This window comes from Neomonachus schauinslandi, unplaced genomic scaffold, assembly GCF_002201575.2.
Source record: "Neomonachus schauinslandi unplaced genomic scaffold, ASM220157v2 HiC_scaffold_1228, whole genome shotgun sequence".
Taxonomy (NCBI): domain Eukaryota; kingdom Metazoa; phylum Chordata; class Mammalia; order Carnivora; family Phocidae; genus Neomonachus; species Neomonachus schauinslandi.
Window position 1 is genome coordinate 1 of NW_025409918.1, and position 10,259 is coordinate 10,259.

The 10,259-nt window shown below is 68.1% G+C and overlaps 1 protein-coding gene across 1 annotated transcript; it reads right to left on the minus strand.

The window, feature by feature from the left end:
- Positions 1 to 23: 23 nt before the first annotated feature.
- Positions 24 to 10,215, minus strand: LOC110577580 (piezo-type mechanosensitive ion channel component 1-like; the record flags this gene model as incomplete). The annotated part of the gene is made up of 10 exons (XM_021686954.1): positions 24 to 457; positions 1,132 to 1,225; positions 1,308 to 1,421; positions 1,511 to 1,682; positions 1,790 to 2,003; positions 2,152 to 2,320; positions 4,460 to 4,598; positions 4,703 to 4,745; positions 5,572 to 5,694; positions 10,120 to 10,215. Coding segments are annotated over 10 exons (1,484 nt in total), but the record flags the coding sequence as incomplete, so codon positions are not given.
- Positions 10,216 to 10,259: the final 44 nt, after the last annotated feature.

Genomic DNA, 10,259 nt, shown 5'->3' on the forward strand with positions numbered 1-10,259 from the left:
CCCCCCCTCCCCCAGCCCTGCTCTCCCAGCCCTGCTCCCCTGGCCCTCTTCTCTGGGCCCTGCTCCCCCCCACCCTGCCAGGGGACAGGGAGGCCAACACACCTCCTCAGACGAGCCCGATGGCACAGGACGCACGCTCACATGGGCACCCACCCGCTCCATGTACACAGGCGCACACACGCGTGCACACACACACACTTGCTGTGCAGCTTGTGGCCCAGCAGGACACAGCCCCGTTTCTGGCCACAGGCACCAGGCTCTGCGAGACGTAGGCCACCATCCGCCTCCCAGAACGTCCCGAGGGGAGCAGCATGAAGGGCCCACCTGGAGGGCTGCCCAGGCCGGCTGCCCCTTACCATCATGGCAACGAGGGCACAGACGTAGCTCTGGTCCATGATGAGATGACCCAGACTGTGTAGTGCAGACGGCTCTCGAGGCTCAGCCAGCCCAGGGTGCACTGAGCGGGGAGGGGACAGAGGTCACCGGGGAGCCGGACCCTGGCTGGGGAAGCTCCAGCCTCAACGGAGGGGGCCTCTCGCCCACACCAAACTCAGGCAGCAGGGACGAAGGAGCACTGGGAGCCGAAGATGCCGGCAAAGGGCCCGGCTCCCATCTGACGCTGCTCCCAGGCCGGTCCTGGTCCCATTCCCCAGCTTGGTTCCCGAGACCGTGAAGGGACAGGTTGGGCAAGAGGGCCCCACCCCCTTCCAGCTCCTTGCACGGCAAGTCCCCAGGGCGCCAACGACTCCACCTCCGGCTTCGTGCAAGATGGAGATTAAGCCTTAGGGGAAAGGGAGAAGTGCCCAGGGAAATACCCCGCCTTCCCCCTGGGGCCGCTGTGGACGCACAGCCCCCCTCCCCTGGAAGACAGCCGGGGCCCCCGGGCCAGCCCGAGAGCTAGCAGTCCAGTCCTCTAGGAACTGGAAGGTAGGTGGGGAGGGGGTGGGAGAGCTGGAGCCCCCAGCAAGGTCTCAGGTGGGCGGCCTGACCCCATGTCCGGGCCCTGGGTGGGCCCCAGAAGGCACAGCTAGAGAGGTCTGCAGAGCAAGGGCGCCCTGGCCACCAGGGGGCAGCACCAGTGCACCTGCAGAAGGCGGTGTCCCTGGGCAGCCGGGGGCACAGGGCACTCACCGGGGCGCTGCTGGACGGGGCTGTGGCCAGTCAGGTCATGCACGGTGCAGCTGTCGGTCTCCCAGTCAGACCCCGTGGTTGTGGGCAGCATGCACTGCGGAGACGAGCCGAGACCCCGTGAGCCAAGCCCTCGGGCGGGCAGGCTCCAGCGCCACAGCTCAGCCCCCGCTCCTCACCTGGGCAGCCCCCTCCTCCTTGGTGGCTGCAGCCCTGGCCTGGCCCTGGGGCCACTGGTCCACCTGGGTCAGCTCCACCTCCTGCTCCTCGTCGTTCCCGGCCGCCGCCTTCCTCTGCAGAGACCAGGGCGGAGCTCAGCGCCCACCCCCAACGAGGTGCGCAGGGGTGGGAGGCCATCAGAGGCCACTGGCCCGGGCCTCACCTGGTCCAAGGGCTGGTGCGTGCGGAGCTTGAGGAGTGAGGTCACGGTGTAGTAGAGAAGCAGCAGGACTCCGGGGCTCACGTAGACGGGCCAGTCGTGGCTCGTATCGAGGACCAGCACGTTGGGGCGGGAGCAGTTGCTCTGGGCCACCAAGGCCTTGAAACCGAACACCCTGCCCAGAGAAGGTGAGCCACTGACCGCTGGTCGAGGATGAGCCGGGGACCAGGCAGCCAGGGCCTGGCGAGGGGGAGGGACACGGCCTCTGCAGAGGAGCCTCACCTGGCCCAGATGCTGGACGGCGGGAGCATGGCCTGGGCGAAGGGGGTCTGGTAGCAGTAGATGCAGATGAGGTGGCCGGCGTCGAAGCAGCCCACCATGATGCAGAGTGTGCTGAAGCCCAGGGGGCTGATGGGAAAGTGGCACGCCCACCACGTGCAGGTGGCCAGGAAGATCAGGAAGTAGACGCTGGAGAAGGCGGAGGGGTGGGCGATGCCTGCAGGACGGGGCAGAGGCAGCAGGGTCACGCCTGGCCGGGCCACGAGACCACGGTCTCAGTGGCCAGTGGGGAGCTCAGCGGGCTGCTGAGACCCTCCCAACGTGGCAGTCGGGGCTGGGGTCCCTGCTCCTTGCCCACTGGGTACCTGCCAGTGCGAGCAGCACGATGGCCAGGGTCCGCCCCGCGGCCACCAGCAGCCAGTGCGCTGTGATCTGGAACCGGGTGGCCAGCCGCGACCTCCGCGTGGGGGCCAGCACAGGGGCTCCCTGAGGCCCCGCTGGGGAGCCGGAGCCCACTTCCCTGTCATCATCGTCCTGCCAAGGTCATAAGGAGGGGCAGAGGTCAGGGGCATGGCATTCGGGCCACTCGGGGAGGGAGGGGACGGGCTGCTGGCCGAGCGTGGACCCAGAGGTCTGCCCACCAGGCCTTCCCGGAGACCGCCTGGCTCAATTTTGGGACACGCTGCCGCCAGGCCTGGTACGCGTGACAACCGACCCCTGCAGGCCGGCCTCAGACCGTTCCAGAACCCTACAAGTGCCTCTTTTTTATCTCCTTCTCTAGACTGGGGGCCCCCAAAGGCCGGGCAGCCCCCACAGATTCCGGCACGCATCCTCGAAACCCCTGGCTCCTGAGAGGCCCCGCGTGGGGATTTTTAGGAAAAAGGTAGCGGTGTGCACACGGTGTCCCCGCGCGCCAGTTTGGTGAGCTCTGTCCGGCCCCTACCCCTCGGTCCCAGGGCCGAAGCAGCGCTTTCCTCTTACGTAGAGGAAGAGGGGTGCACAGGAGACCCCGAGTCCACCCAGAGTGACCCTGCCTCCTTTCTGCCGCCTGTAGGGCACCTGGACAGCAAGGGGCGGGGCCTGCAGGCCTCACAGCGGTCAGGGCCTCCCTCCCTGGCCCTCCTTCAAGGTTTCCCAGAATGAAGCTGTTTCTTCGGCGCCCAGCCCCTTCCCCCACCACGTTCCCACCTGCGAAATGGGCGCATTCCCCGAGGGTGGCACTCAGCGTCCAGGCTAAGCACACAGGAGCCAGGCGACCTGCTCCCATCCCAGCTCCCGCCTCCCAGCTGAGCAGCCTCCTGCAAGTCACCTGACCTCTCCGTTTCCCCTCTGTCCTGCCCTCCCAGAGCCTGGGGGTGGGGAGGCCACGGGGAGGAGCCCTTGAGCAGAGCCCGGAGGGAGGGGAAGGGGCAGGAGCCAAGCCTGAGCTCACCCCCGCCCACCACTGGCCTCGGCCCTGGGAACGCGTCGGAGCGCCTATGGAAAGTCCGCGTCTGCGGGAAGAGCAGAGGCAGCTGCCGGGGCGGGCAGACAGGTGCTCGGCCGCCTGCAGCATCCAGCTGGCCAGTCCCGGCTCCAGCCCCGGCTCAGCAGGGCCCTGGGGCCGCCACAGGGGCCTTGGCAGGAGCCTCCTCTCTCCTTCCCTCCCTGTCCCCCCTGCGGCCCGCGGGTCCCCTGAGAGCATGCATGTCCCTGCATGTGACGTGAGTCAGGATGCGTGTGCACGACTGCGTGTGTACACCGTCCCGTGGATGGTGTCGTGTGTACGTGCACATAGGCCTGGGCTTGGAAACTCGCACCCGTGAGGGGCCCCCCACCTCGCTCCAAGGTCGTCTACACCAGCCGCCCCGGGTCAGCGCAGACTCTCAGCCACTGAGGACACGGAGACGGGGTGACCCATCCCAGTTGTGGGGCAGACCCGGTTCCAGACAGCCCTGGACTGTGAGAGGGCCGGGCCGGGAGCAGTGCTACCCCCCCCCCCCCCCCGCCCCACCCCGTCCTACCCTGGGTTTCAGGATCGAGTCCAGCCCTTGCATGGCAGAGCTGTTCCAGGAGGCCTGGCTCCGCTAACAAGGAATCCAGAGGCAGCCCTGGCCCCCCCAGGGGCCCACACGCCCGCCCGGGGGACGGCGCCCCGAGGGCCGGCAGCAGGGTGGTCCCAAGCCCCCCAAGGGCCTGGAACCGCAACCTGAGCTCTAGGCTCCCGTCTCCGCTCTGAAAGCGGGGTGCCAGCCTTGTCCGGTGGGCTGGGGACAGGGACGGGAGGACAGCAGGCGTGGTCAGGGGCAGCCTGAGTTGCCCCCAGCCTGGAGGGGGCTCCCTGACAGCCAGCAGGTCACTCCCTGCAGGGCTGATTCCCTACTGCCCTGGGGCCTGGGAGGTTTCTGAAGGCACAGACATGACCTGGAGCCCCACAAGTGCCCCCAAGATGGAGCCCTGCTAGGACCAGGTCTGAAAGGCAGTATTGCTCGGGGCGCCCCGCATCCCAGGGAGGGGGCACACAGCCTCCCCCAGCTCTGATGCCTCATCTCTTCACAACGAGCACATACTGACTCTTAAAACCTAAAAGTCCACATTTGTGTAAAAGAGGAAGTGAAATCGTCCTCAGATGGGCAGAGCTTGGGAACACCCCTCCTCCAGCATACGGGCACCCTGCCTTCCTACAGCCCTCACCAGCTCCTGGGCACGCTGGCTCGGCTGGGCGTCCCGGGCGAGGCGCCCACACAGGCCGAGGCACACAGAGGAGACCACCAGGACACCGAGGTCGGGGGCCACCAGCCGGATGGCATTGGGGATGTCCTTCAGGTCCAGCCTGTGAAGGGCAGGGAGAGCCCACTGGTGGGTTGGGGAGGGCAGGCGCCAGGCAGGGAAGGCAGAGGATGGGGGGACCCCAGGGGAGGCAGGGAGCATGCTTACCTCGTGATCCCCACGTGCCGGGAGAGGATCTCCCAGGGGCTGCCTGCGGAGAGAGGCGCAGGGGACGGGGTCAGGCAGCGAGCACCAAGCACACCTACTCCTGGCCGCCAGGAGGCCCGTGGGAGCCCCGCGGTCGCAGAACGTGGCTGGTGTCAGGGATGCTCGCAGAAGGCTGCCTTTACTCGTAGGGAAACGAAGGCCCAGCCGGGGAGAGCCAAGTGGATTGAAGGCCCGTACGTTCTGTCTGGCACAAGGGGGACTCCCGGCCCCGACCCGTGGGGGCCGGAACGGGGAGGCCCATGTCAGACACACCGGGGCCAGGGCACCCACGAGGCGCCTGGCTTCTCCCCGTGGCCCAGTTTCTAAACTGCGGGATGGGCAGCATCAACACGGAACGGAAGCAGGAGCCCGGGCGGGGCGGGGGAGCGATGCCAGGCAGGACCTAGGCTGTGTGGGGGCTGGGCGCCCAGGGCCCCCACAACTGGACCTGGCGGGCTGATGTCGATCCTGTCCGGAGCTGGGAGGGTGGGTGCCCGCTGCAGACCATGTCCACAGGATGAAGGGCACCGGGCGGTGGGCCGGGCAGGGCACGGAAGGCCACTGGTACCCCAGTCGCTCCGCGCCACAGACAGATGCTGCTGGATTCTGGGGTGTGCAATGAGCCCCGGGCCGCCCGGCCCAGCCCCGGGAGCAGTTGACGCTGGCACTAACCGGGGCCATGTGAAAGGGGCTGGGCACTCAGGGCCCATAGGAGGCACAGCCTGGGTGGGGCAGGCGGCCTTCCCAGGGCTGCTGTCCCCGCTCCGTGTCCCCAGGCTCCCGGCTAGCTCAGGAAGGCCACTAGCTCTCCCAGACCCGTGGAAACTCACAGCTGGGCCCCAGAAGCTGGTCCAGGCGGGGCACAGTGTGCAGGCATATCTGGAAGGCCAGGTGGGCTGCCAGGAAGAGGAGGCTGAAAGCCAGCAGGGCCTGGAGGAGGCGACCAGTGTGGCCTGCGGGTAGAGCGGGCAGGGGTGAGGGTGGCATGGCCCTTGTTTCAACATCCCTGGGGACCCAAATCCCAGGAGTCCCACCTGTGGGGGAGAAACCGAGTTGAGGGGCTGGGCCTGGGGGACCCCAAGCACAGGCAGGGGCAGTCTCAGACAAGGGCCCTGTGTGCCTTGCAGCTGGTGGGATGTGGGGCTCAGCGCCGGGCAGGGAGGCCGTGGCTGCAGGGAGAGGTCTGCGCACGCAGCCTGCACTCGGGGAAGACCCACGGAGGCCTGGCGCCACCCCTGCTCTGCGTGGTGGGCAGCTCGGGCTCTGCGCAAGGAGCTGAGATTCTGACTCCCACGCTCTGAGCTCCGAACCCCGGCTTCCTCCTCAGGCGCCTTCCAGCAGGAGCCCCAGATCCTCGCTGTGCTGCTGGCTCACTCGCCGGGGCTCGGGGACAGAGGTGTCACACTTGCTCCAGCCCGAGGCTGGCAGGCTCAGGGTCCCGGCTCCGTGTGTGCCCCTCGCCCAGGGGTGCCCAGCAGGTGAGACCCCTGGAGTGCTGGCCCTCCTTCACCCCCTGCCCCACCTGACTTTGCAGAAGGAAGCGGGGCTCACAGAAGGCAAGGGACTCCCAGGGGCAGCCCAGTCAGGCCTCGGACGTCCTCACCGACACTCATTTCTAGGTCCCTCCCAGCCCCCGACCCTCGGGGCAGGGGTGAGTGAAGGGGAGAGCAGGGTGGGGCCGGTGGAACACTGGGAAGGACAGACGGAAAACGGACGGAACGTCTGGCCCTCGGCCCTGGCTGGGCCAACTGTGCTCGCAGCCACAGGCCAAGAGCAGGGAGGGGCGGGCCTCCCAGCAGGAGGAGGAGCAGGCTACCTGCGGGGAGCGGGCAGGGCTCCCGGAGGCGCCCCGGCCAGGCTGACCGCCCCTCCCTGCTCAGCTGTGCAGCCCGCCCCTGCAGACCCGGGAAGCGCCACCGGGAGGGAGCACAGCGGGCGTGGACGCACCCCTGCTCCGGAGGACGGACACCCGGGGCCGAGGCCTCAAGTGCCAGCCTGCCGGGCCCCTCAGCAGATGCCCCACTGGCTTCTATCAACAGCACGTGACGGAGTGTCAGACGTCACCACCTCTCCCCCCGCCCTCCCCGCCTCGTCACCAGCTCCCGTCTCGGGTGGCCAGCCGGTGTCCTGGACCACGAGCCACGCCAAGCTGAAGGGGCCAGAGCCCTGGCCGCGTGGCTTCAGCTCCCTGCCAGGCGGGGGCTGGGCGAGCGCAACGCGGGAGAGGTGGCGGGGGCTCGGAATCTGTGCCCGAGCAGCAGGGGCAGGAGGCCAGCCGGACCCGGCCTGCTGACCCCACTACGACACTGGGTGCCGCCCCACACTGCCCACCTGAGCTTCGGTGCGGTCTCGGGGAGGCTGGCTGACCCCCTGGAGAGCCGCTCAGGAGCAGCGGGACAGCAGGGAGGGAGGCCAGAGGGCAGGGGGGTGGGGGTCAGGCAGGTGAGGGGCTCCTGCATCCGCCCAGGAGGGACAGGCTCTCACTACACTGCTGGAAACGTCCCTGTGGAGTGGGAGGTCTGATGGGGGTGCCAGCTGCCCGCTCCCCACTTGTGGGCGCCGTGGGGGGGAGGTGCACAGAAACCACTCCTCCAGCAGGAGCAGGGATGGGGCTCAGGCTCTCAGGGGAGCAGGAAGTGGGGATGGCAGGCTGTGGACCCCAGGAGCACAGGAAGTGGGGCATCCTCCCAGGGTGCGTCAGTACGGAGGATCTGACCTGGAGCAGGAATCCTGGGTTGGAACCCCCCAAAACCGCCCTACAGTGCCCTCCTCGGGGACCCCTGTTCCCAGCCACAGCTAACGGACCGCCATCCTTCCTACGCTGCCCCCTCCGCATCCACCCACCCGGCGAACGCCGCCCCCACAGGCCTTGCTCTGGCCAGCTGTCTGCAGACCTCACCCCGATAGGAGCCTGGCTCCTGGGGGCACATGGGGGCTCAGTGGGAAGTACTCTGAGACACTGGGGAAGGGGGGCCCACAGTCGCAGCAAGCCGGCTCGGGGGGGGGCGGGGAGACCCACACCCCACCCTCCAACACACACCAGGACCCTCACGGGGCCCACCTGCTGGCAGAGCAGACCAGAGGGCCCCCCTGCCGGGCCCCCAGGGAGCGCCGCAGCAAGCAGCCCCTGGGGGACCAGGAAGCCTGGGTGGGGTTCTAAGGCAGGGACGGGGTCTTGAGGCCCTAAGTGTTAAGGGGACGGCCGGCACTGACCCCTGCTTGCAGCTTCTGCTGCAGCCCTGCCCCCACCGAGCGCTCGCTCCGGGCACAGGGGCAGAGGACAGAGCTGGAGCCACCCCGAGGTGACCAAAGCCTCCTTGGGCACAGGCAGCTGCATTCCCAGCGGACGCCCCCGTGGGCCGGGGCCAGGGGTCAGCACCCGTCAGACCTCCCACCAGATGCCGGCGCTGAGGCCCGGCCTCCACACATCCTACACTCAAGGCCAGGCTCCCGGGCACGGGCATTTTCCCCTCATTTTCCCCTCTCCCACCCGGAAAAACCAGGCAGCCTCCCTGTTCCTGAAGGGCCTCTGAGGGTGGACAGACAGAGGTCAGGCAGGGAAGTCTTCCTAGGGCTCCCTAACTCCTCCCCACCCGGCCCCTCCCGCTGTGGCTAGGGCCCACCTCCCCCCCCCCCCCCCCCCCTGCCCACGGGGGGGGGGGGGGGGAACGGGGCGCACCGCGGGAGGGGAAGGGAGGGGGTAGGCCTGACGCCTGAGCTGGGAATCCTGGAAAGTTGCGGCAAGCTGGCCTGGATGAGGGGCTGCCCTGGGGCCCAGCAGCTCTCAGCCCTGCCCCTGTGCTGCCCCCCCCAGAGCCTTCACGGCCCTGTGCTCCCAGATTCCACCTGCAAGATCAGCACCCCAGCGAGGAGGGAGCCTGATGGGGGCCAGAGCCAGAGGGACGAGGGTCACCACGGGGCCCTGACCGTGGACAGTGACCGGGGGGGCCAGAGCCAGAGGGACGAGGGTCACCGCGGGGCCCTGACCGTGGACATGGCCGGGGGGCCAGAGCCAGAGGGACGAGGGGACACTCGACTGGCCGTTGCCGGCCTGGACGGTGGAGGGAGGGGCCGTGGGTGCCTGGAGAAGCCCGGAAGGACGAGGAAACGGATGCTCCCCCGGAGCCTCCAGAAGGAAGTAGCCCTGTGATGCTGTGAGCCTGGCCCAGGAGGCCTGGCCGGTCTTCTGACCTCCAGCCCGAGCGCAGGAGGGGATGCTGCAGGAGTGACGGGAGGTCCCAACGCCCCCAAGGCCCCGAAGCAGCCGACTTCTCCTGAAGGCAGTGTCTACGGGCCTGTCTCCCTCAGCGGGCCCTCAGCTGTCCTGACCAACCTCATCCTCGGCCCTGCTGGGCTTTCTCATTCACCTCTGCCAGGCACTGCAGACAGCCAGCTTCTCTCAGGGACCCCTGTTTAAGCCTGGGTACCTCTCTTCCCCCTCCAACACCGAGGGGGCCTTCCCACCTATGGAGGGCAGAGCAACCTTTGGGGACAAGCATTACCCTCCCCAAAAAGCTGAGGGGAAATGGACCCTGAAGCACATAGCGAGCAGGTGGCAGGAGCCCAAGGTGAAGGGTCCTTTCAGCAAGTCTGGACCCCACCCAACCCCGTATCACCTGGCCGCAGGTCTGCACCTGTTCACAGGGGGCATGCCTGCACCACGGGGCACAGAGCAGGGCACAGCCCTGTCCCCTCCTGCCCTGGGCTCCTGAGACGGCCTCCCTGCTCCCAGCCCCTCTTGGATGGCTCCATGCCGCGGGCCCACATTCAGACCCTCCTGGGGGTGTAGCCCCCCACGGGCTTCCCCACATCTGTTCGTCTGGCCACACAGGAGACTCAGACAGCACCCACCCACCAGGAGCTCAGGACCCAGACGGACACGTGGTGTGCCCAGCAACCCGAACAACAAGGTGCTTGCAGATAAATTGAAACCCCACGGAGCTCAAGCAAACACGGAAGGAGCCTGACTTTAGGGTGTGGGGGTCGGGGGGTGGCGATATGGCGGCCGAAATAGGGGGTTGGCCGGAGCCTCGCCAGGCAGAGGGGTGGGGAACGGGAGAGGGAGCCCGCAGGGAGACGGGCCGCCCCATGGTGCCCGGGAAGCCCCAGGGACAAGGGGGAGCCATCCGATGACCCCCACTACCTTCAGCACGCCTCTATAACACGCAGTCAGAAACAAGACACTGAAACTAGCCCAGGGTCAGCAAGGGAAACATGAAACTTGAGGCCACTCGTCCTTCACCCCGGCCGCTAAACTGCCCCCGGCTTCTGCGGAGTGCACACACGCCCCACGTGCTGGGCCGGTCCCAGCACGTGGACAAAGAGCTCCGAGGCCCCGAGTGCCCCCTCCCGGCAGGAGCCAGTGCCCAAGCCCTTACCTGGGATGCCGTGCCTACAGGGACCCGGGAACCAGGGCAGCAGCAGCAGGAACAGCAGGTAGACCAGAGAGAGGGCGTTGAAGCGGGACAGGCAGGCTGCAGGCGAGGAGAGGGCAGTTAGCATGGCCACACAGGGGGGG